The sequence below is a fragment of the Ursus americanus genome, chromosome 3, assembly GCF_024610735.1.
Source record: "Ursus americanus isolate L20-20 chromosome 3, mUrsAme1.1.p, whole genome shotgun sequence".
NCBI lineage: Eukaryota > Metazoa > Chordata > Mammalia > Carnivora > Ursidae > Ursus > Ursus americanus.
In genome coordinates this window covers 14,835,405-14,862,294 of record NC_142129.1, presented here as the reverse complement: position 1 = coordinate 14,862,294, position 26,890 = coordinate 14,835,405, and the positions used below count along the sequence as shown (strand labels likewise).

General features: G+C 43.6%; 1 protein-coding gene across 1 annotated transcript in view; it reads right to left on the bottom strand.

Annotated features, from left to right (window-relative positions):
• ZC3HAV1 (zinc finger CCCH-type containing, antiviral 1) overlaps window positions 1-25,007 on the bottom strand; it is a 59,573-nt gene extending 34,566 nt beyond the window's left edge. Inside the window, exons 1-3 of the mRNA XM_045792549.2 lie at window positions 23,934-25,007; window positions 4,343-4,478; window positions 1,718-1,970 (exon numbers count right to left, since the gene is read on the bottom strand). Coding sequence (XP_045648505.1) covers window positions 1,718-1,970; window positions 4,343-4,478; window positions 23,934-24,241 — 697 coding nt within the window. The 5' untranslated portion in view covers window positions 24,242-25,007. The remainder of the gene's footprint in view (window positions 1-1,717; window positions 1,971-4,342; window positions 4,479-23,933) is intronic.
• Window positions 25,008-26,890: the final 1,883 nt, after the last annotated feature.

The window sequence follows — 26,890 nt, the reverse complement described above, 5'->3', positions numbered from 1 at the left end:
AGGCCAGTGATGGGTAGTAAGGAGGGCACATATTGCATGGTGCACTGGGTGTTATACGCAAGTAATGAATCATGGAACTTTACATCAAAAACTAGGGATGTACTGTATGGTGACTAACATAACATAATAAAAAATTATTATTAAAAAAAAAGAAGAGGGGTGCCTGGGTGGCACAGCGGTTAAGCGTCTGCCTTCGGCTCAGGGCGTGATCCCGGCGTTCTGGGATCAAGCCCTACATCAGGCTCCTCCGCTATGAGCCTGCTTCTTCCTCTCCCACTCCCCCTGCTTGTGTTCCCTCTCTCGCTGGCTGTCTCTATCTCTGTAGAATAAATAAAATCTTAAATAAATAAATAAATAAATAAGAAGAACGGTGGTTGCCAGGGACTGGGGGGAGGAAGGAATGTGGTATTGTTTCATAGGTATAGAGTTTCAGTTCTGCAAGGTAAAGGGGGGTTTAGGGATGGGCTGCAAAACAATGTGAGTGTACTTAATGCCACTGAACACTTAAAAATGGTTCAGATGGTAAATTTTATTAGGTATATCTTTACCCCATTTTTAGAATTATATATAATATTTTTTATATCGTCTTTTTTTTTTTAAGGAAGGACATGCTATAACATGGGTTCGATGAACCTTGAAGACATTATGGAAGTGAAATAAGTTCATCACAAAAGTATAAATCCTACATAACTCCCCTTCTATGAGGATGCTGCAGAGATCAAATTCATAGAGACAGAGAACAGAACAGGAAGTTGCCAGGTGCCGGCATGGGAAGGAATGGGGTTATTGTTTACTGGGTATGCAATTTCAGTTTGGGAAGATGGAAAAGTTCTGGGGATGGATGGTGGTGATGGCTGACAGCAGAGTGAATGTAATACCACTGAACTGTACGCTTAAAAATGGTTAAAAGGGAATGTTATCTCTTAACACAACTTAAATGGTAAAAATAAATACATTTTTAAAGAAATAGTACTGAGCACTGTGAATTAAATTGTGTATGGTTTTTGCATTAATGCTAGATTTCCTGTATTAATAGTATTGAGGCTATGGAAGAGAGTGGCCTTGTTTTAAGGAAGTGTGTGCTTATATACACAGGCGTGGAGGCTCCGGATGACTGCATACCTCAAATGCTCTAACCACAAAAATGTTATGTGTGTGCGTGTCAGTGTTCACAGGTGCACAAAAATGGACAGAAAGTGACAAAACAACTGCGACAAAATTTAATGGGACAAAATGCTAATAGCTGGTGAAAAAAAAGCTTGATCAATTAGCTTTTAGAAAAATGATAAACACTTTAACAAACTGGGGGAGTGGTCAGTACTTAGCATGAAAATCAAATTGCAGGGTGCCTGGGTGGTTCAGTCGGTTAAGCATCTGCCTTCGGCTCAGGTCATGATCCTGGAGTCCCAGGATGGAGATCCCGCATGGGGCTCCCTGCTCAGTGGGGAGCCTGCTTCTCCCTTGGACCCTCCCCCCTCTCGTGCTCACTCTCTCTTTCTCTCTCAAATAAATAAATAAAATTTTAAAAAATCAAATTGCAAAATTACATATATACTATGATTATAACGAAGTAAAAATTATGTATACATACAGACAAGGTCTGAAAGCAACAACAGTTTCACGTGGTGAGGTACAATGATTATAGGTAAAGTTACACTTCCCTTGTGATTTGTTTATTTCTGTGCCTTCTATTAAAGAAAATGTGGAAAGCAGTTACCTCTGTGCCCAGCGTGTTTCTGCGGGCTATGCTTGCTGTTGCAGATGTCCTGGATGTTTTGAACCACGCTGGAGCTCAGCCCATGCTCCCTCATGATGGCCAGCACCCTTCTGTCCATCAGATTATGGGACCGGAGGCAGTTGGTATAACCACAGTTCCCTCGGGTAAAGTGCTCACAGATGTGGAGCCTTTCACACTGTGGATATTTGTCACAAGTCACTCTTCGACCCTCTCCCTTGTAATTTTTGCATATCTGCAGAAGAGAGAAACAAACACTAGCCAGAGACAATACACCTTCCCACATTTGCCACACAGCCATTAAGGAAAGCCGAAGTCAACAAAAATGTTGGCAGTAAGCAGAGATAAACCGAAGGATAAAAATACATGTGTCTTCTACAATCTAGACGAGTTGTAGTCAACTATGATTTATTTGGGGTAGAGGAGGCATGCAAACTAACTAAACGAACCATGAATTTAATAACCCTTTGGAAGAACCAAAAGAAGATGGCCATGGCCAGCTACATTAGGACCAAACAGGACCCAAAGGGAGCCCTACATTACAAAGGAACCCCAAAGAGGAAGGCTATCAAGTCATTCTGCAACTAAAAGGACATGTCGGGGGCGCCTGGCTGACTCAGACAGTGGAGCATGTGACTCTTGATCTCAGGGCTGTGAGTTCGAGCCCCACATTGGGTGTAGAGATTACTTAAAAGTAAAATCATCAAAAAAAAAGAAAAAAAAGGACATGTGGATCTTACTTGCAGCTGTTGTCTCTGCTAGGCAGAACATGACAAGGTGTCTCAAAACTAAAAAACCCAAGAAGGTAATTTTTCAATTTCTATGTAAATAGCTCTGCTGACATGTAGTTCTTACTGAAAAGAGGGCATACGTATTTTTTACTGAAGTACTGTCACGGAGGCCAGGCCGTATGATGCAGGACTGGAAGAAACGGATTTCAAAGTCCGCAGCCGTAGCCCTAGAACCAGCTATGTGACCTCACCTGAATTACCTACTCCCCGCCTCTGTTTCCTCTGCTGTGAAGGAGGAAAATATTTGCTCTGTCCACCTAACCCAAGTTATTGAGCAGATTAAATAATAAAATATGTTGTTGTGCAAACAAAAAATATTTTGTTGTGCAAAATATAAAATGCACTGCAAATGTTCGAATCATTACATAAAAGAATCCCAAAGATCAAAACATTTATAAATTGTTTCAACAGACTGAGCAACCCAGATCAGCCTGGTTCACTGTGATCTCGGGCTTAAAGTGTGGTCCCTGGACTGGCAGCATCAGGGCCACGTGGAAATGTATCAGAAATGCAAATCCTCAGACCTATCCCCGTCTCTACGGTCAGAGCTGCCAGAGGTGGGGTTCAGCACTCTGAAGTCACAAACCCTCCAGGTGATTCCGATGCTCCCTAAAGTTTGAGAACCAGTGTCCTCAAGGCTATGGCAGAAAAAGAACAATTAGCAACTTCACGAATGACGCTTTGGTTAACAATCCTAGGACTATTTTAATAAGGAAGTAAGAATGCTCCTGGCCTTCATTAGACCAGGACAAACGACAGCATTTCTGCCTTTAATAAGCACATTTAAATTTTACAAGCTTATAAACCAGGAAGTCAGGTTTGCCGGAAGCTTTTATATTCTCACAGGGCAAGGCAAAGCGAGAGAGTGTGAACACTTTGAGGTTTTCAGGGCAGGAATGTATCTTGTTCACTGCTGCCTCCAAGATTTAACGCAGTGCCTGCCTCTTGCAGGCACTCCTAAATGTTAGTTGAACGAATGCACAACAGCAAATGAAGTGAGACCCAGAAGGATTACCTGCTTTGTCCAAGATCACACAAGCAGTCGGCGGCAGGGTCAGGACTTTGAAACTTACTCAGCTTACTCTTGTGTTAAGAAAGCAGGAAAGGGGGGCGCCTGGGTGGCACGGCGGTTAAGCGTCTGCCTTCGGCTCAGGGCATGATCCCGGCGTTATGGGATCGAGCCCCACATCAGGCTCTTCCGCTATGAGCCTGCTTCTTCCTCTCCCACTCCCCCTGCTTATGTTCCCTCTCTCGCTGGCTGTCTCTATCTCTGTCAAATAAATAAATAAAATCTTTAAAAAAAAAAAAAAAGAAAGCAGGAATGGACAATATGCAAATGAATGAGTGTGGCTGGGTTCCAATAAAACCTTATTTGTAAAACCAGGTGGCAGGCCAGATTTGGCCCCTAGACCATAGTTTGATGACCTTGGATCTAGATTGTCGAGGGACAGAGAAATAAAATTATATTTTCTTTAAGTCACTAAATTTGGGGGTCTCTTTGGTGTAACAGCTTTGCCTAGACCCTCAACCAATATACCCTATCATCTTCCAAAACCTCAATTCAAAGACCATCTCCTTCCAGGAAGCTACTATATGGAGAGCATCCATTAGTCCTAGTACTGTGCCTTCAGATCACTTCAAACAGGAAGGAAATTGCTGGAATCTTTAGGTCCCTTAGCAACAAGCACCTGGTGATTGCTATCTGCAGAGCCTGGCGGTAACTTTGCGTCTTTTGTGCTCCTGTTCCAACACATCCATGACACAACACTGCCAATCATATTCTCTCTGCTGCTTAAACTAAGGACTCATCACTTACCTCAGGCATGAAAAAAGGGTCACTTTGGAGGAGAAGCACGGCTAGTTCCTCTTTGTTCAGTCCAGACAGCTCATGATTTTTCAAGACCTTGAAATTCTCTTCTGAGAGAACGTTGTGAGAATATTTGCACAAATTCCTGGAAGAAAACAACAATTGTCAGTGTTTCCACACCACAGAAGTAAAAAAAACAAATCATCCAGCGAGCTTTCGGTTATCAATGCTACATCCTTTGATAATGAATTCTGCTTAGAGAATACGCTTTAAAAGTATAAACTGATGAAACACCTAAGTTGGGGTACAGGGGATGTAGTTTTTAAAGATTTTATTTATTTATTTATTTATTTATTTATTTGAGAGAGAGAGAGTGATCACGTGTACGCACACGCATGCACGCACCCTGGGGGAGGGGCAGAGGGAGACAAGCGGACTCCCCACTAGGTGCACAGCCAGAAGTGGGGGCTCAATCCCACAACTCCAAGATCAGGACCCGAGCGTAAACCAAGAGCCAGACTCTCAACTGAATGAGCCACCCAGGTGCCCCAGGGATGTATTCTCTCACAATTTATACACATCTATAAATTGTTGCAATACTTCTTTAAACACTATCTCCTCTAGTATTCATTACTAGAGGAAAAAATTGACAAAGAAACTAAAATCAATTTCTTGGAAATGATTGCCCACTGTGGGGCAAAGAATAATTATTATAATACATCTATGGACTTGGGGTGCATGGCTGGTTCAGTCCACAGAGTATGTGACTCTTGATCTCAGGGCTGTGAGTTTGAGCCCCATGTTGGCTGCAGAGATTACTTTAAAAAAAAATCTTCTAAAAAAAATACGTGTAGGGACTGACAGTAAAAGTCAATGAGAAAAGAGATTCCATTTATCAAATATTTTTTTAAGATTTTATTTATTTATTTATTTATTTATTTATTTATTTGAGAGACAGAGACAGAGCATGAGTGGGGAGGGCGGACAGAGGGAGAAGCAGACTTCCCGCTGAACAAGGAGTCCGACATGGGCCCCGATCCCAGGACCCTGGGATCATGATTTGGGCTGAAGGCAGACGCTTAACCAACTGAGCCACCCAGGCGCCCCCCTTTATCAAATATATTAATGATACAAAATTATTCATTGCTTTATTTCTCCTGTGTCTTATATACCAACGTATGTATACCTATATGATCTGTGACTACAAAGGAATGGAACAAACTCTTAGTTGTATGTTTCAAACAACTCTACAGAAAAAAAGAGACAGAAATTCCTGCATTTTAAGACACTGATGATCTAGGTCCACGCTGTCCAAGAGAACACACTCTACGACGATGCAATTGTTCTATGATCTGAGCTTTCCAAAGATGGCTACTTGAATCATAGCTAGTAAGACTTTGGAACTAAATTTTCTATTTTACTTTATTTTAATTAATTTAAATTTGAATAGCCACCTGGGACTAGTGGCTACCAACCGAGGGCAGAGACCTGTGTCTTCCGTGTTCAAAGTGTAGTGGTAGAGGAGGGAGCATCAGCATGCCTGGGAGCTTGTCAGAAATTCAGAGTTTCAGGCCCCACCCTACTTACACTGAATCAAAATCTGCCCTTCAGGGGCGCCTGGGTGGCACAGCGGTTAAGCATCTGCCTTCGGCTCAGGGCGTGATCCCGGCATTATGGGATCGAGCCCCACATCAGGCTCCTCTGCTATGAGCCTGCTTCTTCCTCTCCCACTCCCCCTGCTTGTGTTCCCTCTCTCGCTGGCTGTCTCACTCTCTGTCAAATAAATAAATAAATAAAATCTTTAAAAACAAACAAACAAACAAAACAAAACAAAACAAAATCTGCCCTTCAACAACATCCCCAAATGACTTAATGACATTAAGGTCCGAGAAGCACCGATTCAGATCACTGAGAAACCCTGACGGCAACGTTTTCATTAGACAAAAGTAATTTGGCAGTTATCAGTGTCCACATAACAAACTCATTACACTTTCTAACTTACATGTGCTACCTACAGTTATAGCCAAAGTCCTCAGATTTATGGTTTTAATAGTTATTAATATGATGGGATATTAACATTTTCTAGTTTGCACAACTGTCATCAAATTGCCAGGCAGTGAGGTCATGGCCGGATTTTCACTATATAAATAGCATGGCTACGATCACCTTTGTACAAATAACCTTCCATCCTCTACAATATTTTCCTGGGATTTATTCCTTCGGGAGTACTGCCTCAAAGGACACAATAATTTTCTTGGCAGCTTGTTTCATTTTGATCCAGGGCTCTCCAGGAAACACACCAGCAATCTGTGAGTGTGTTTATTTCCCTGCAAGCACATTAATAAGGAGTTTTATCACTTCTGCTACTTCAATAGGTAAGAAATAGACTTATGCTTTTAATTTGCACTTAATTTACTAATGAGACTGGAATATTCCCAAATGTTGCCTTGATCCTTATATTTCTTTACTTACTACTCCTTACTTTCCTTACTTCCTTACTATTTGTTCATATTCTTTAACTGTTTATCTATAGTAGGAATGGTTACTGACCTACAGATTTATAATTGTTCTTTACGCTTTTAAAAATTAATCATTACCAGCCTTGTTTATTTCAAATAGTTTTGCATTTTTTCCCTTTTTACCAAGAACCTTAATTAAGGTTGCCACTGCTAAAGTTTTATATGATCAGACCCTTCCAATTTGCCTTTCATAATTTTAATATGTCAGAAATTAATTCCTCCACCATAGTGGGATAACTGTAATATATATTGTTTCACTTGTAAAAGAAATACCTTCGACTACAATTCTTTAATACATCTGGAGCTTATTATGACAAATAGTGTCAGAAATGGACAGAAATGCTTTACATCAACTTTTCTCAATAATAATCCTATTTTTTTTAGAGGGGGGGAGGAGGGGAGGGACAGAGGGAGAGGGAGAGAAAGAATCTTAAGCGCGCTCCATGCCCAGTGCAGAACCCCATGCGGGGCTTGATCTCACAACCCTGAGATCATAACCTGAACCAAAATTAAGAGATACTTAACGGACTGAGCCACCCAGGCGCCCCTCAATAATAATCCTAATATTAAATAGGATTTCTTTCTTATTATTCTGTAATTCTGGACTATTATGTGATAATCTTGTAACAAACTTAGAACTGTTGGAATGTCTATTATGATTTTATCAATCTACTGTTCTTTTTTTTTTAAGATTTTATTTATTTATTTGACAGACAGAGAGAGGCAGCCAGCGAGAGAGGGAACACAAGCAGGGGGAGTGGGAGAGGAAGAAGCAGGCTCCCAGCAGAGGAGCCTGATGTGGGGCTCGATCCTACAACACCAGGATCAGGCCCTGAGCCGAAGGCAGACGCTTAACGACTGAGCCACCCAGGCGCCCCATCAATCTACTGTTCTGCTTTAAATCTAATATAACTTAAATCTCCTTTGCACCATATTTTAAATATTAATGGAGTAATTTATTACATCATTGGTTTACTCCTTTTCCAAAACCCCTTTAGTGTGCTTACCTATCATTTTCTCTATAGAAATTTTATTACGGTTTTGTCAATTTCCACAAAAATATCATATTGAGAATCTAATTTGTGTTAACTCCATAAATTAGATCAGATATTATGTCACCTTAAGTACGTTAATCTTCCGATTCTGAAACAGAAACTATCTCTCCATTTATTCAAGTTCTATTTTTCTTATGGAGAATTAAAATCTTTCTTTTAATAGTTTTCTTCCATTTCCCAAATATTAAACATTTATCTGTTGCCACTATTTTTTAGTTGTCACTAATAAGCAGAAATGCAAATGACTTTGCAAAACTATCTTACTGAAGCTAGTAATTTTTTAAATGTAAACATTTAGATAAAAGTTATTTTCTAAGAATGAATCTTTAAAAGTAACTTATTTTGGGGCGCCTGGCTGGCTCAGTCAGTAGAGCATGTGAGTCTTGATCTCAGGGTCATGAGTTTGAGCCCCACGATGGGTGTAGAGATTACTAAAAAAAATAAATAAAAATAAAATGGCACTATTCAAATGCTGCTGTCTGTGTGTAAGGCACTTCTGAAACCCTCTGGAATTGCCATCAGATCTAGCTGTGGCACCTCTTAGAAAAAAACAAAACCCACGGAATCGATGACTGTGTCTGCTACCATCTGAGCCCTTAAAACCCAACCAGCCCTCCCGTACACTTTGCTTCGCAGAGAAGTCGAGAGCAGGTCATCGGGCTCTGATGACGCCTCTATCCCAGCCATTTCCTCAGGCGGGCCTTCTGTGTCTCCGGCACTCCTTGATAAGCCGACTTCAGCTCCCTCCGCTTGCTTTGGGGTTCTGTGGTTTCAGATATAACTGCTCCCAGCAGTCCCCACCACCCAGGGCCCTCAGCTGGACTGACTCCCCCTTATCACTCGTCCCAGCCCCCCTACAGGAGGGGTCCTCAGACTCCAGCCCAGACAGAAAGCCACTCCATCACCAGATGAATGGGAGACTCATTAACTGTAAGGCCTCTCACTCCACTGGCCAGTGCCATTAATGCTACTGATGAATCACTGAACACCGCCTCTGAAACCAGTAATATATTCTGTGTTAATTAATTGAATTTAAATTTTAAAAAAATGATTCCCTTGCAATGGAGCTGAAAATGACCTCTGTGAAATAAATACCCCACCGCTAGACAGGTTCCACCTTCTGTCTCAGAGATACATGACAACTGTTACTGGAAAGGAATTTAGAGTCTTTGCTTTCTCTTTAGCCTCCAATCCAGACATCCTGCCCCCAGTGCCAAGACTATGGCTCCTCTCTGACAGCGAAATCAGGATCACAGAAGAGGACCCAGCCCCTCTCCAGTCACAGCTAGATGCAGCAATGGTCCTACCTGTCCTAGATGAGGAGAAGGAGGGCATATCCAAGGTCCCTGACGTCAACATTTCCTCTAAATAACTAGAGGCCACCAGGCAGCCTAATGGTTTTGTCTGGAACCCTGAGTCTCTAGGCTTTTCCATGCTCACCCAAGACACTCATGCTTGGCCCTGCGCCACTGGGTCCTTGCTGCAGCCTGTCCGAAGGCTCAGTTTCACTTGTCATTTCTCACCTCCAGCCGCAGGCAAACTGCTCATTCCTCTAGATCCGAGACACTCACTCTGCACCCGGCTTCAGTCTGCAGCGTCTATATCCAGCCTTGGTCTCTGACTAGCAGCCTCCTCCATCTTCCCACATTCCCTAGACTTCCCCCCACTTCTCAGACGCTTTCTCTTTACCCCAATTTCAGCATATTGGTCGGCCATCAGGATGGGGCAGTTTGTGCCCATCTCTTTGGGAGTAAGGCCAGGAGGACAAAAACCGACGTTTATTACCTGTGTTGTAAGTGACAGGAACTCCGCATCTGCTATTTAATATGTAACATGGTATGCCTATGAGGAAGCAATTTACTTTTTACTTAGGGAAACTGAGGCTGATAAAATGAGAAATCAAAAATAAAATAAAATGAGAAATCCAAGGTAACTCAAATAAGAGGAAGATCTGATAAATGAACCCTGATCTCAAACAAAACAAAACAAACAAAATAACAACAACAAAAACCCAAAACCTAATCTGGAAAAACAAAAGCAGATCAAAACTTTTCCAAACCGAAAAGAGGGAGAAAAAGAAGTAGGGGAAAAAAGCCCTTCTTGAAACCACTGTTCCCCAGCACTCAATGGAAAACTGAGAGCAGAGTACAAGGAGAGCAAATGCACATGAATCTGGTAAAGGTGGGACAACAGATGATAGAAACTGCGTCTTAGGACTGGCGTTGGGGAGACAAGTTCAGCAGCACCGGGCATCGTTAGAGCTTGAGGGAGGTCATGTTTTAGGTTTAGGGTGGCAGAAGCTTCCTTTCCACATTCTGCTGATCACTCTGCCCCAGCTCCAGGTCCCTAATATCCACCAGGAGGCTTCAGCCTGGAAAGGGCGTGAAAGTCCGCCATGGCCTCCTCAGGTTCTCTAAGCCAGCTGTTCTCAAAGTGAGGTCCCCAGACTAGCATCACTGGGAGGCTGTCATAAATGCAAATTCTTGGGGGCGCCTGGGTAGTGCAGCTGTTAGGCGTCTGCCTTCGGCTCAGGGCGTGATCCCGGTGTTCCAGGATCGAGTCCCGCATCGGGCTCCTCCGCTGGGAGCCTGCTTCTTCCTCTCCCACTCCCCCTGCTTGTGTTCCCTCTCTCGCTGGCTGTCTATCTCTGTCAAATAAATAAATAAATAATCTTTAAAAAAAAAAAAAGAAATGCAAATTCTCAGGCCCCACCCCGGACCTACTGGCTGGATCTCAAACTCTTGGTGTTCGTCAGAATCGTCCAGAAGGTTTGCTAGAACACAGATTGCTGGGCTCCACCCCCAGAGTTTCTGATCAGTAGGTCTGGGGTGGGGACTGAAGATCTGCATTTCTAACGAGTGCCCAGGTGATGCTGCTGCCTGCCTGCCTTCTGGGACCACCGCTCCACTTGGGAAGATGGAGACTCAGGCTGCCTTCTCCTGTGAAGGACGACTGGGCCTGCAGAAGGCTGGCACACAGCTCCCCACCTGCCGGCACAGAGAAGAGCTCTCCTACAAACCATTACGAATGGCCCAGGGGAAGACAAGTGTTTGCAGAATTCTGCCTGCACTTGCAGCAGATAAACTTCAAACAGCCTGAGTTGGGAGAGGAGATGATAACTTCATAAAAAAAATTTTTAAAAAAGAGCAAAGATGGCCTTGAAAGAACATAATTGTCTCGGTTTCAGGAATCTCTGGCTGAAGACTAAAAACAAATGACCTTTTCACTTTTCTCTTCCAGCCACAGAACAGAATGTTATTTTAACCCTGGCAATAAATCCTCCCCCGCAACTCAGACGAGGTCTGGGCGGTAGAGTGGCTCTCGTCCCTGGCTACACATACTCATCAACTGGGGAGTGTTTAGAAATACCTAAGCCTAACCCTCAGAGACTGATTTAATTTGACAAGGGGCGGCAGGTGATTTTACCGTGCAGCTGGAGCTGAGAATTGCTAGTTGGACTCCTTGGATCAGAGTTTAAGCTAGGTTCCTGAACTAGGTGGTCACTTCGGAGCCCTTGTGCTTCCCAAGCTGGTAAACACAGAGCCAGCTCTGGGCTCCTCAACCAGACCCACCAGGAAAAGATAACCAACCACCTAAGGGAGAGTCTTGTTTTTTTGACAGTAATTTGTCTCAAAATACCCCTCCCCTTCTCCACTCACCCCCCCTGCTCCCCAACACCTTGTGGGCAGGGGTTGATAAAAACAAAGAGAGTTGATTTGTACAGAAAACAGGAAATAGCTCACCATGATATACACCAGGTGAAAAAGGAACCAGGACGTGTGAAAGATAAAATCTAGAGAATACTGGTCTAAAGAGGAAAATGTCACCAATCAGAAACAACCGTAAGGAAGTATTATTTCGAAGCCATGAGACTCCCATTCCCTATGTTTGTACTGCTGATGTTCAAGGTTTAACTGCCAAGCTACGAGAGGTAGGGGTGGCTTGGTGAATCTGGGAGGCTTGGTGAGATGGGGAGAATCAGAGTGGGCCAACAGAGAGCACGGGAGCAGGATAAGGGACTGTGTGGGCGAAGAGAAGCTTGGAGCTGAAGAAAGGGGCCGGCTCTAACCACCACTGCACCACCTGGAACCCACAAGGTGCAAAGAAGAGAAGGCCAGCCAACTGCGGCCACAGGGTGAGCTCCAGGTGCACCTGCACCAGGCCATGGCCCCGGGGACAGGAATGCACCAGGTTGGCTGCAAAACTCTGGACAGCAGAGGGCAACAGGAGCAGACCGGACCTGCGGGGGGATGGGAGGGGACGGGGTTGGGGGGGCAGCACCCAGGACCTGTGTGTAGTCTACTGCACCAAGACTGGGGCACCCAGAAATCATGTCTCTGTTATTGCAGACAATGCCTCCCATCTCCAGCGCTCCAAGTTAGTGTTGCCCATTAGAATCACCTAGGGAGGGGCGCCTGGATGACTCACGTGGTTAAGCTCAGCTCATGATCCCAGTGTCCTGAGATCAAGTCCCGCATCGGGCTCCCTGCTCTGCAGGGAAGCCTGATTCTCCCTCTCCCCCTGCCTGCCGCTCTCCCTGCTTGTGCGCGTGCTCTCTCTCTGTCAAATAAATAAAATCTTAAAAAAAAAAAAATCACCTAGGGACTTCTAAAAAAATCTCAGTGCCCAAGCCATACTCCAGACCCATTAAATCAGAATCTGTGGGGGTGGGAGAACGGGGCTTCAGGGTTTTTTTTTTAAAGACTCCTCAAGCGATTCCAATGGGCAGCAAAGTTTGGGAACCATCACCCTAAGTCCACATCAGGACGGAGAAAAAGCGTAGGAAGTGAAGAGTAAAGCATTCAGGGGTGGTGGTGGTAGTGCCAGAATCTTGAGGATTAGAAAAAGGGAGCCCCCAAGATCCTCTCCTCACACAGGCCCCTTCCCTTCTCCCCTTGCCATACTCCCCAACAGCAATCCCTTTGGAAGGTAAGAGCAAGATTCAAATAGACCAGAGAGAAAGATTAGTAAACTGTTTAATGGTGGCTTAAAGATTCCTTTAGTGGGAAAGAAAGGGGCAGAAGCCTCTAGAACAGGCTGTTTGCCATAGAAAGCATGTGCTCAATAAATATTTGTTGATGGAGTGGCAAGAATGCCCCACGTTTCCTGTATGTCTTGTGGTTCTATCATAGAAAAGTAACAGGTCACCCTAACCTTGGAGAAAGCAATACTTTTTTTCAATTTCTGTTCACTCTGCACTAAAGAATCCATCCCATTTCCCTTTTACGCCCTCGAAGTCTGAAGCCACGTAACACCCTGCTTTTGCAGTCTGCCAGGAAGCACACCCCTAGGTACTGTTTCTGAAAGTGTGGTTCATGGACCCCTGCAAAAGAATCCTTAGGGTAAGGGTAAAAAAGCAGATCCCCCGGCCCAATCCACACACCCTCCCGCTTCTAAACCAGAATCTCTGATGTGTGACGTGGAAATCTGTGTTTTAGTAAGCTCTCCCCCAAGTGATTCAGATCCATATCAAAGTTTGAGAAGTACTGTTCCAAAGCTGGCCACCTACTATACCCCAGGGGCTACCCAGAACTGATAGCTCAGGGTACAGGAAAAAAATGTTACAATCCTTTATATATATATATATATATATATATATATATATATATATATATATATATATATATATATATTTTTTTTTTTTTTTTTTTTACTTAAAAAAGTAAAAAAAAAATATTGCCTGGGCTATAAGAGGTGGAGAAGTAGGGAGGATCAACTGGTTAACTCAGAAGGTGCACGAGATAACCTTTAGAAGTAACAGAAATTCTCTTTTTTCTTTTTCTCATAGAGATTTTCTGTATCTTGATCATGGTGATGGTTACATGGGTGTATATCCATTTACTGAGACTCTTCGCCCTGGATACTTTAAACAGGTACATTTTACTGCATGTAAATCATACCTCAAGAAAGTTGATTTTGAAGTTTTTTAAAAGATAAAAAAGTCAGTATTTAATATTCAAATTAAGAGTTATACTTTACGTGATTTTTAAGTAAATATATACATAATCGTAGTACATGCTCAAAATGTTCTCTACTGAGAGGGGTGAAGAATCAAAATGTTTGGAAACTAGCCTCCTTGGTGACCTGATGTTCTGAGTTGGTCTGAAACAGATGAAAATCTTTCTCGGTGTGGAGGAGCAAAAAGGATGGCAAAACAGGGCTCCACCCTCCTCAAAACCTGCATCCAGCTCCTCTGCTCCAGCCTGCTTAAACTGACTCCTCACTGGGCCTGAAATCCTAGGTCCTCCTGGATTCTTTAACTCCTTTTCCACCCCCATCCTGGGGCCTTGTCAATTCCAGAGTAGTCTGTAGGTAAAGATCAAAGATACCTTTTGGAAGTAAATACAGTCAGGAGCAATAAGCAAATTAGAACCCTTTTATGGGAGGAAAACAACCCTGTATTTGTTTTCTCTGTTCACTTCTGCCATCTCTCTATTTTGTAAAGAGTAAAAAATATTTTGTTATCAGATGCTTCTTTGTCCCTTACTCAATATTTTATCAAGATTTACAGTATCACTTATGATGTCGTTACGCCTCTTAGCTTAATTTCTGCAGAAAGTGGCAGAAATGGAAAGGCAGATTTGGCCAAGTGAAAATAAACATGAAGCAAATCTAAAAAGAGAATAAAGAGGCGCCTGGGTGTCACAGCGGTTAAGCGTCTGCCTTCGGCTCAGGGCGTGATCCCAGCGTTATGGGATCGAGCCCCACATCAGCCTCCTCCGCTATGAGCCTGCTTCTTCCTCTCCCACTCCCCCTGCTTGTGTTCCCTCTCTCGCTGGCTGTCTCTATCTCTGTTGAATAAATAAATAAATAAATAAATAAATAAATAAATAAATCTTTGAAAAAATAAATAAATAAATAAAATAAAAAGAGAATAAAAATTCCCAAATGACTCTTATGGGGCACACACCCCTCTGGGCCCTGATGTCACAGAAAACAGCACAGTCTCTGTGGCATCAACTTGACAGCTAGACTCCAAGGACAGAGCACACTCAGTAACTGAAGGAACTTCCAAGATGACTCCTCCCCAGCAAATACACCACACAGATGACATGTAACATGCAAAAGTAAAAGGCAAACCTTTAAAACATGCTAAGTGAAAGAAGCCAGACACAATGGGACAAATATTGTACGATTCCACTTGCAAGAAACATCCAGAATAAGGCAAATCCATGGAGACAACAAGTAGATTAAAGGTGGGGGGGCAGGGAGAGGGGAGAACAGGATGACTGCTGATTGGTGTAGGGTTTCTGTTTGGGCTGAGCAGAATGTTCTGGAACCAGAGAGTGGTAATGATTGCACATCATGAATGTACTTATTGCCGTTGAACTGTACACTTCCCCCCCCCCCGCCCAAGTTTGGAGGTCATTCCTCTTTTTTTTTTTTTTAATTTTAATTCCAGCACAGTTAATACACGGGGTTATATTAGTTTCACGTGTCTGTTCTAGTGATTCAGCAATTCTATCCATTACTCAGTGCTCATCAAGTGGGAACTATGCACTTGAAAATGGTAAAAAAAAAAAAAAAAAGACTATCACAAGCAAAAGTAAATAGACCAGTAAGACGACCAAAAAAATGCAAAAATGGAAATAAGAGGCAACTGCTAAGATTTAGACACCAAGTAAGACAAACCAAAAATATAAGCATTAGGTCTTAAAACGGCTAGATATGCAGAAATACATAAAGAATTAAAACCACAGTGAGGTACGATTTTGCATTGCTTGTACTGGCACAAATTTTAAAGGGCTGATCATGGGTCCTCCCCAGGGGGCCTGCGGATGTTTGCTGCAGCCTCCTTTGCCTGGCAAAGCAATAAAGCTAATGTACCTCTTCCCACCCCTCCCCACCTACCCCCGCCCCCCCAAAAAAGGCCAATGTTGTTAAATGGCAAGGATATGAAGCAAGGGAATGCTCGTATTCTTCTGATGGGAGTAAAACCCAGTATACACACTTGGAAAACAATGTGGTATTATCTCATAAAACTAAAGATAAATCTACTAGGAGATATCAGGGAACTCTTGCACGTGTACACAAGGAGAGATATACCATAATATTCAATGCATCATGGTTTGTAATACCAAAAAATTTAAAACAATCCATATTTTGATAATAAAAATTGGTATACAAATTGCACACATTCATACAAAAGAAAGCCATACGTTTAAAAGAACTAAAGCAGTCCCTCTCCTAAAACGTGTGGGACTTAGGGCAAGATAAAATGGAGGTCCGTGCACCAAGTGCCTGAAAATTTAAAAGTAGAAAATGAAGCTACAAAATGGTTCAATGAAATACATTCTGTCTTCCTATCTGGGGATGCCTGGGTGGCTCAGTCGGTTAAGCATCTGCGTTTGGCTCAGGTCATAATCCTGGGGTCCTGGGATGGAGTCCCACATGGGGCTCCCTGCTCAGCAGGGAGCCTGCTTCTCCCTCTGCTTGCCACTCCCCCCCCCCGCCCCCGTTTGTGTGCTCTCTCTCTCGCTCTCTGTCAAATAAACAAATAAAATCTTAAGGAAAAAAAATATGTTCTGTCTTCTTATCTTGACAAACATACTTGCAAAATGACCTGGAAAATCACAAGTGAATTCTTCTGAGACTCCTCCGAGTTCTCTGATAAGATACAAGAGAATGAAGCAAGTTGGCCCTAGCTTCCAACTCTGGCCCACCCCTTCTCTCTTCCCACCTCAGGCTGTGTCCCACACTGTTAGAGTCATCATTCACAGGAAATGACCATGCCAGCCACGTGTAGGAAGACCTGCGGAAGAAGCTCATTCAGGCCTAGAAGTGGGCCCGGGAATTGCAGGGTTCCAGAAACCCAGAGCATGGTCTAGAATTAAAGTGAGCACTACAGGTGCTAGACGGGCACGATTCCTTGGCCCCATGGACTCCTCAAAGAGTGAGTAGCAATATTAACCAAAAGACGGCCAGAGGGGCGCCTGGGTGGCTCAGTCAGTTAAGCGTCTGCCTTTGGCTCAGGTCATGATCCCAGGGTCCTGGGACCGAGCCCCGCATCATCAGGCTCTCTGTTCATCAGGGAGCCAGCTTCTCCTTCTCCCTCTGCCAGCTGCTCCCCTTCTTGTGCTCTCTCGCTCTCTATCAAATAAATAAAATCTTAAAAAAAAAACATACATACATATGTACATACATACATACATAAAATACAGGCAGAACTAGCACTGTAAAGCAGAGGGCCCAGGGCAGAAGCCCATCTTGTCCAGGTCTCAAAATGGTACAGAAACACAAACAGGGCTCTGTACATTAGGAGTGAGTCTCAGAATCATCATGCTGAGCACACAAAAGCAAATAAATCAAGTATTTGCACACCTAGTATTAATAACATTTACAGGATTGAAAACATGGAAAACAATACTAAATATTGCTTAGAAATACATGCATATACTAAAAAAAATAATAATAAATGTATGGGAAAAATAAAAACCAAATGCAGAGTAGTATCAGTAGGATTGTAAATTGGTACACCACTATGGAAAACAGTACAGAGATTCCTCAAAAAATTAAAAGTAGAACTACTGTATAATCAGCAATCCCACTTCTAGGTATATATCCAAAAGAATGACATCATTATCTCAAAGAGATCTCCTCACTCCCATGTTCAATCCAGCATTATTCACAACAGCCAAGATAAGGAAACAACCTAAACGTCCATCAGTAGATGAATGGATAAAGAAAATGTGGGATACCGACACAGACACAGATATATAGACATACAGAGGAATATGTATGGAGCCCCTGGGTGGCTCAGTCAGTTAAGCATCTGCCTTCAGCTCAGGTTATCATCCCAGGGTCCTGGGATTGATCCCGCATCGGGCTCCTTGCTCAACGGTAAGCCTGCTTCTCCCTCCGCCTGCCTCTCCCCCTGCTTGTGCTTTCTCTGACAAAAAAGCAAAGTCTTTAAAAAAAAAAAGGAATATGTATGATTCAGCCATAAAAAGAAAGAAATCCTGCCATTTGCAACAACATGGATAAAGCTAAAAGACATTATACTAAGTGACATAAGCCAGATAGACAAATATTGTATGATCTCTCTTGCATGTGGAATCTTAAAAGTCAAACTCACAGAAAGTAGAATGGCAGTTGCCAGCAACTGGAGTGGGGGGTGGGGGTAATATGGGGATACTGGTCAAAGGATGCAAATTTTCAGTTATAAGATGAGTAAATTCTGGAGATCAAAGGTATACCACAGTGGCTACAGATGATAATAATGTATAATTGAAATTTGCTAAGGAAGTTGATCATCAGCGTTTTCATCATCAAAAAAAAAAAAGGGGGGGCGCCTGGGTGGCACAGCGGTTGATCGTCTGCCTTCGGCTCAGGGCGTGATCCTGGCGTTACGGGATCGAGTCCCACATCAGGCTCTTCCGCTATGAGCCTGCTTCTTCCTCTCCAACTCCCCCTGCTTGTGTTCCCTCTCTCGCTGGCTGTCTCTCTCTGTCGAATAAATAAATAAAATCTTTAAAAAAAAAAAAAAATCTTCCTTTAAAAAAAAAAAAAGGAATAAACAGATGAGGAGATAGGTTAATTAGCTTGATTGAGGAAATTATTTCACAATGTATACATATATCAAAATATCACAGAGGCACCTGGCTGGCTCAGTCCGAGAAGCACGAGGCTCTTGATCTCAAGATCTGGAGTTTGAGCCCCACTTTGGGGGTACAGATTACTTAAAAAAATAAAAACAAAATATCACACTGTATACCTTAAGTATATACAATGTTTCTCGGTCAATGATACCTTATTAAAGCTGAAGAGAAAAAAAGAACAGTATTTATCTCTATCACCTCGAAGATGGGGGAGATGATCAAGAAAGGGAATTCAGGGGTGCCTGGGTGGCTTTGCTGGTTAAGCATCCGACTCTTGATCTCAGGGTTGTGAGTTCAAGCCCCATGGTGGGCTCCACACTGGGCATGGAGCCTACTTTAAAAAAAGAGAGAGAGAGAGAATTGGGGGGGGATTAAATGGGTAATATTGTATTTTTGAAGCTGTTCATGAGTACACAGATAACTCATAGGATGCTTTATATATTTTTATTAAGACTTAACTATCACATAATAAAAACTTTAAAGAGAAAGTTCTTTTAAAATTGAAACAATAAATATCATTTTATGCCCCTGGAATTGCCATAAATAAAAAAAGTCTGATAATACCAAGTGCCAGCTGGCCATGTGATGGAGAAACTGGGACTCTCAAACATGAAAATATTTGTCAGAATCTGGAAGAGTTGAAGCTGTTCAACCATTCTACCCAGCAATTCCATTTCCTAATAATCTGTCTACTCTGGAGAAGCACCAAGAGCCATATACATTCTTGGCAGCATGGTTTGCTACAGCAAAAAACTGGAAATATCCCAAATGACCATTCCTGGAGCAATAGGTACTGAATTGTGCCATAAATCACAGGATGAAATACTATACAGCGGTTAAGATGAATAAATCAGATCCTTATGTATCAACAGGAATAGATCCCCAAAACATAACATTGAATAAAAATTCTAAACTATATAAAACAATACTACATTTTGTACATGGATACAAATATGTACGTGAGGAAATTACAGAATCATGGGGGGGCAGAACACACACCGTAATTCCGATAAAGGCTGCTTCTGGGGAGAGATGGCAACAAGACTAGGAAATCGAAAATAATTTTCGGCCTGTTATGATTTTTATTTTACTTTAAAAGATAAGCAAAAATGAAAAGCATAAATATTTCTTTATTCTGCAAGGTGAGTTGTAAGCTTATTGTCTTTTATATCTTTTGTTATATTACATACTCAGAATATACATAAATACTCGATGCTTGTTATATTATTCTTTGCGGGCACCTAAATGGCTCAGTCAGTTAAGTGTGTACCTCTGGGGAAAAAAAAGTGTCTGCCTTTGGCTCAGGTCATGATCCCAAGGTCCGGGGATCGAGCCACACATCGGGCTCCCTGCTGAGCAGGGAGCCTGCTTCTCCTTCTCCCTCTGCCATTCACCCTTGCTTGTGCTCTCTGGCTCTCTCTCTCTCTCTGTCAAATAAATAAATAAAATCTTTTTTTAAAAAAAGAATATTATTCTTTGCAATTTGGACTTTTATCCCCCCAATTTATTAAATAGTCAATCAAATTTCTTCCCATCTACTCACCCCACCCAAAGTTACAACTAACCAAACAGGAAAGGCATACAAACAGGAAAGAGCCCAGAGGAAACACCCGCATTGGCAAAAACCGCAAAGCCAGTTGAAAACGCTAGACAGCCTGCTTCACACAGTTAAACAGTCATGTTTGCAAAAAAAAAAAAACAAAAAACACCACACACAACACACACACACAAAAACCCCACTCAACTTGAATTAACGAAAGCTCCTACACACAGCTACCTCACCACAGAAGTAGCTAGTTAAGAAATCATGCAGATGGATCTGGGTTCAACAACTCTGCCAGCTATCTGCTCTGTGGCCTTCAGTAAATTTCTAAACAGCTCTGGGCCTGAGTTGCCTTATACTAAAACGGGATTTAGAATATCTACCTCAGGAGCCATGGTAAAGACTATCTTGGATACCATCTCTAAAGTGCTTACCATAGTGCTTGATACATAATTATTTGTTCGATAAATGGTAGTTATTGTTTGCATCAGAACTGGGATTAGAACTTCATGTGTGGGCATATATTTCGGCAAAGCAAACAGAAACATCCAAACCGATGTACGAGAACAGGTGAATACCCCACATTGAAGCAAGCACTGTTGACTAACGTGCACAGCTAAAAGCAATGTAAGAGGGGCGCCTGGGTGGCTCAGGTCATGATCCCAATGTCCTGGGATGGAGTCCCCGCATTAGGCTTCCCTGCTGTGCAGGGAGCCTTCTTCTCCCTCTCCCTCTGCCTGCCGCTCCCCTCCTTGTGCTCTCACTCTCTAATGAATAAATAAAATATTTTAAAAAATAATAATAAAAGCAATGTAAGAAAGACTAGAACTGCAGGATAGATAGAAGTCCTATCTATGAATATAAAGGAATTTTTACAGAAAGCAATACAAAAGAAATTTTGTAAGTCCAGCAAAATGCAAACTGACCTCAGGCAATTGATATGAGTATCAACTGGTCAACAGATCCCATTAACCTGTAATCCACAAAGAAAGTCCTTAGACTTTTTTTTAGAAGATTTTATAAATTTCTAAGAAGGGGGGAATATTTTTAAAACATACTTGGGGAAAAAAACATATTTTCTAGGTTTTGAGTCAAAAAAAATTTCTCCCAAGGGCCCTATTATGAGGACACAATACACTTTAATGGATTAAAAATTTGTAATTCTCTAATTCAAAAGTGATGAAAAAGGAAATAAAAAATACAACTAGACCAATAAATGTAAGAAGAATTTGTCACTTCACTAAAAGGGAAAAAAAAAAAAAAAGACTTCAATGAATTCCCCAAAGGATCCATCCAAATTTGAATAGACCAAATTATCCCTGTATTAAATCTCCCCTTTTAAAATACATAAAAATGCTGGTTAACAACCCAATTTAGGAGTTTAAAAATGGTTTTGATGGGGGTGCCTGGGTGGCGCAGTCGTTAATCATCTGCCTTCGGCTCAGGGCGTGATCCCAGAAAGGGCGTGATCCCAGCATTCTGGGATCGAGCCCCACATCAGGCTTCTCCGCTAGGAGCCTGCTTCTTCCTCTCCCACTCCCCCTGCTTGTGTTCCCTCTCTCGCTGGCTGTGTCTCTCTGTCAAATAAATAAATAAAATCTTTAAAAAAAAATGGTTTTGATGTTTCAAACCACACACATAAAAATACCATAATAATATTTATAAAACAAAAAAACTGAAGTTTCTAAAACAAAACTAAATGAAAGTGTCTAAGCATATTGTATATAAGAAATTGAAAGTTTCTAAATATATTGGATATGTAACATATTTAAAGAATCACGGATTATGTCTCTGCAGGTTTCTTCCTGAAAATGCAAGTCCTGTTATAAGACAATCAGGGAAATTTGAATGCCAACTGTATATTAGATTATATTAAAATTGTAACTGGAAAAACTCGTGCTTGTTGTACTGTGGTTACATTAATAAAATAGACTCCTTACCCTTTAGATATACTAAAGAATTTATGGAACACATAATTTCTGGGATTTGGTTTAAGATAACACGTTAGGAACTAGGGACAGGGATGGGGAGGGGGAAATAAATGAAACAAGACTGGCCATATTTTGAAAACTGTTGAATTGAAATGATGGGTACATAGCAGTTCATCATTCTCTTTTCTCTACTTTAGTATATTTTGAAAATATCTAGAGTAAAAAAATTAAAACATAAAAGATATATGTATTTAAAACTAAAAGCCAACACTAGTTGAAGAATTTTTAGTAACAGAACAGAAAAGCACCAAAAAAAAAAAAAAAAAAAAGATAAATCCTTCCAACTCTGTTGTTACTCAGTATAGTACCAGAATGTTCCTTCCCTTTCTATCCTCCACCCCCTGCCCTCCTTTCCTCTGCCCAGATTTCCTGGGTCGCTGTGACTTTGAGGATTCCCTCTATACTCATTTATAATTTACCAAAACTTAGAAATAGACTTTCAAACTGGGGCCTCACAACATATTCAATAAGTATTTTTTTTTAATAATGGCGCACATTCAGCACTTTTTAAAAATTTTAAGTTTGTCGTTAAAAAAATTGTTTTAAATATTATCTCCTCTACTTCATCCATTTAAAACACCGGTCTTTTGAATGCTTTACTACACATAATGGGGGTGGGTAATCCAAAGGTTTTTGCTAACAAGCACAAGATCAAAAGATTGATGGCCACCATTTTGGACACCAAGACACCACTTAAAAGTTTTTAAGGAGGGGCCAAGGATGAAAAGTGGTATAACAAGAAAAATAATTCAGCAAAAGTGCACAGGGACAGAAAAGACGGGGAGAAAGACTATGGTCAGAGGGAATCATTCACTAATTGACCAAGCATTCAATCAGAAGCGGGATGGAATGGGTAACCAAGCAGGAAGAGGATAGGAGCTTTCAAGAAAAAGGCTTGGTGATGAAGGTATTGTGAAGGGTGAAGAAGGGCTTGGGGCAATGCCAAAGCCCCTGCCCTGGAGGAAAGAAGATGAGTGTGACTGACTGGCAGCCTATTCAGGTACAGATGTTGCCCGGACACTGAGAGAGAAAGAATCCAGATGTAGCAGGAAGGCGGAGGCAGCCGATATACACATGGAAGCCATCTTTGTAGATGTGACAGCTGAACCCAAGGGAGTGAGCTCTCTTAGGGAGAGACTGGGAAGACAGGTCAAATGGCTTAACCCACACCTCGGGGCACACTATATTTAGGAGGCAAAAAATGAACAAGTGGAAACCCAGGAGCAGCTGCCTGAGAGAGAGGGCGCACTCTTTCAAAGTGGTCCCAAGATCGGGCAGTCACCAGCTCAAGAAACCACGGAGACCTTGGGGCAGGAGTGCTGGCAGAGGACACTACCTCACCCGTAACCTTGACGAGGTGCATTCTGGTCAGGTGGTGCGGACTAGCGTCGGAGATCAGAAAAGTGATAATGAGGAGCATGGAGACGGCTAGGAATGGAGGGCCAAGGGCAGGGCCAGCTCGCTACGGCACAGACAATCCAGGTGCGGAGGGCGCAACCTGCCTGGGGACGACGGTAGCAGGGAGCGAAAGACTCAAGATTCCACACAGTGGAGGCATTTTCCTTCGTTCTCAAACCTGCCTCGAAATGCTCTAGACCCAGGCTGACCCAAAAGAGCTGTATTCCTCCGGGGGTGGAGAGTTAATCGTGGTCTTCCCCGGGGCGATATGGAGTTAACCAAATTCGAGGACAGGTCTGGAGGCTCTGGGCGCAAGGAACCGCCGGGAGCAGAAGCGCTGGCGGGGCAGGGGCTCTCCCGCAGAAGCAGAGGCGCGAAGCTGGAGGTACGAGCCCCCCCACCCCCGAGGGCGCGCTCCTCGCGGAGCAGCAGCCCTGACAGTGCTCCTAGATCCCGGCCCTGGGCAGCCGCCACCCCTCCCTCTCCGCGCACTCACCGCTCCGACTGCGAATAGTTGCACCGACCCAGCAGGTTGAGCTTGCAGAGGTGCAGGTCTTCGCAGGGTCTCTGGCAGAACTTGCGACGGCAGACCCGGGCGCGGGTGGTGGCCACCACGGACCTGGTGACCCCTTCCCTGTCGCCGGTCTCCAACAGCACGAAGCGGTCCGGCCCAGCAGCCTCCAGCACCTCGCGGAGCTGCCCCTCGGAGAGCGCGATCTCTTTGAGCAGCGCGTCCAAGGCCATGCGGCCCCCGTGGGCGCACAGGATTTTGGTGATGAAGCAGCACACCTCCGGGTCCGCCATGGCGCGCTGCGCTAGCCGGCCGGGGCGCGGGACTCTGCTCCGGGGAGAATCGAAACTTACAGGAGTCCGGGGGCGAGCGCGGGCGGTGCTCGGCCAGGCACGCCCCGGGCCAGCGAGCGCGCGCTCCTTGCCGCCGTTAGCTGAATCCAGCGGTTTCGCTTTCCCGCTCGGCCCCGGGTCGAGAGGCCAGAACTCACCGACCCGATCCCCGTGCCAGACTGCAAGTCAGCCGCGACGGCAGCCGAATGGAAAGAAAGCGAACGGCGCTCGCAGAACTGCGGGCCACCGCAGCACCCGCCCGAACCCTCGCACGCTTCTGGGCTCCGTGAGGGTGACGTTCCCCAGCTGGGCTCGACAAGGCTTCTTCCGAAAGAAGAGAAACTAAAACTGATCTGGGGCTCTGGTGGAGTTTTTATAAGCCAGCCCAAGTGACGAATGACGCGAGTCTTGGGAGCCCCCTTGAGGAGGTTTCTGTTCTCCACCCCACCCATTCCGGGAAAGCACAGACTCTAGCGAGCGCTCGTGCGGAGCTGGGCGCCCTACCTCCGCAATATGCGAATCTTGTCAGCGACTCCAAAGGGTTAGATACTATTATCCTCAATCTGTACTTGAGGAAGTAACTCGAGCAAACAGCCATCAAGGTGGAACCTGGATGCTACCCGAGGTTCTCCATATCTGGCCCTCGCGCCCCAGATGGTGGTCCACCCGGCCAGAACCGATGTGCATTTTCTCCCCCAGCACCATGCCTTCTTAAAAACAGCGGAGCTTGCTCTTCCTCTTCTTTTCTTTTTTCTTTTTTTCTTTTTTTTTTTTTTTTTTTGCCTTTTCAAGAGCTTTTATTAGAAACACTTCTTGACACTTTCTTGCCTGCGATCGGTAACAGGGGTGCCGCAGGTACCACTTAATTCCCAACAGCAAATGGCTTAGACGTTTGCCAAGATCACAGGTGGGTTCCCCTCTTTAGATGTTTGGACAAGGCCTTACCCCTTGTGGAGACCCTCTTGGACCCCCAGGGTCGGTATAAAGACTATTTTTAAGTGAAAACATTCGAGCTACATAAAATGCATAAAGAAATGTTATCTGAAATTCTCTTATCTCAAAGTGGAGCCTCCTGACAGCTACCATTAACCCCCTTCAAAGGGAGCTTCCTGCTAATTCAGCTGCCTAGTAGAGACAGGCTGCCCATTCCATTAACATCAGAAAGCCCAACAGAACCTTCTATACTCTCCCATTGAAGCCCCAAAATAAACTCTTTTGTTAAATTGAGGTATATAAAGTTTGGCTGTTCCAGGACTTTTCCATTACTGGGAGCTCCCCCCACCTCCCAAAGTGAAAATAAACCTTGTCTTTTCTCCTGTTAATCTGTCTGTTGTCAGTTAATTTGCAGATCTCCAACCACTGTATCCAAGTTGGAAGAGGAAAAAGGTTTCCTCCCAACACTCTCACAAGTAAAATAAATGGGTCATTGATCAGATAGGGTTTTGTTTAAATGATACAACTTGATCGTCAACTTAGAAATTCTTCAGAATGGGAGTGCCTGGCTGGCTCAGTTGGAGGAGCATGGTCTCTCTCTCTCTCTCTCTTTTTAAGATTTTATTTAGTTGAGTCAAAGAGAGAGAGTTAGCACAAGCAGATCCTGAAGGAGCTAAAACTGGAGGCTCTCAGCTAAACATGTCTTCTTGCAGTTGGGCAGCAAGCCCTGACTCGACGGGGGCGTCTGAGTGACACACTGTGTCCGCTCTAGTCCACCCTATACAACGCGTGATTCTATTTCTCCATCCATACTCAGGGAACAGCTCCCTCGGGGCTCTCAGGGGCCACTGACCCTGAAAGGAAACTTAGAAGAGGGAACTTCATGGGATGAACTCTAGCCTCTGTCACTACAATGGTCCTCATCATAGCTCCCCACCACTATCCATTTTAATTCTCCTCATCCTCAGCTCCCATCTTAGCTTCCCTGGGTGAGTACCCCAAGGCCCAGTGCCTAAGGGGTCCAAGGACCTTCTCAGGCCACGGTTACTGTTCTTGTCTTCATTCACAGTCACAGTTGGGCAAAAGAGTGCCAACTGACACCCAGAAAAGTCACCAGAATCCACACAGACCCCTGTCTGTCCCCACTGTCTAACAGCTGCCCTAGCTCCTCCCACTGATGGGGTCAATGACCTCTGATAAGGCAGTGATTCTTTATCTTACCTTCTAGTCTCTGACCATTAGGAGGCCAAAGCGCTTGGTAGTAACCATAACTTGTAGTCCAATGGGAACTTTGCTGTGCCCCAGGTAAGAACGTGCCCCTTTTGGGGACCAAGACCTCTAACTCTGTAGAGCCCAGAGTTGTAGGGAAAAAGAAGCCCACTGGGTCACTGGAATGACGCTACCTGGGGCCACTCATGGATTCCACTTATTGTTTCCCAACCCATGGATTCTTTCTGTTGGGGACACAGCATCATACTAAGTTGTCTGATTGAAGGCATACACCATGATGGCCTGGGGGAAACATCATCACTGCAGTGTATTGCCTACATACTGAAGCTTCAACTGCATCTTTATTGGCCATTCCAATACTTGACCTATCCGGCAGCTTCTGGGTTGGTGAGGTATGTAATGTGATCAGTGGCCACTCCCCAACCTTCTGTGCCATAAAGAGGGTCT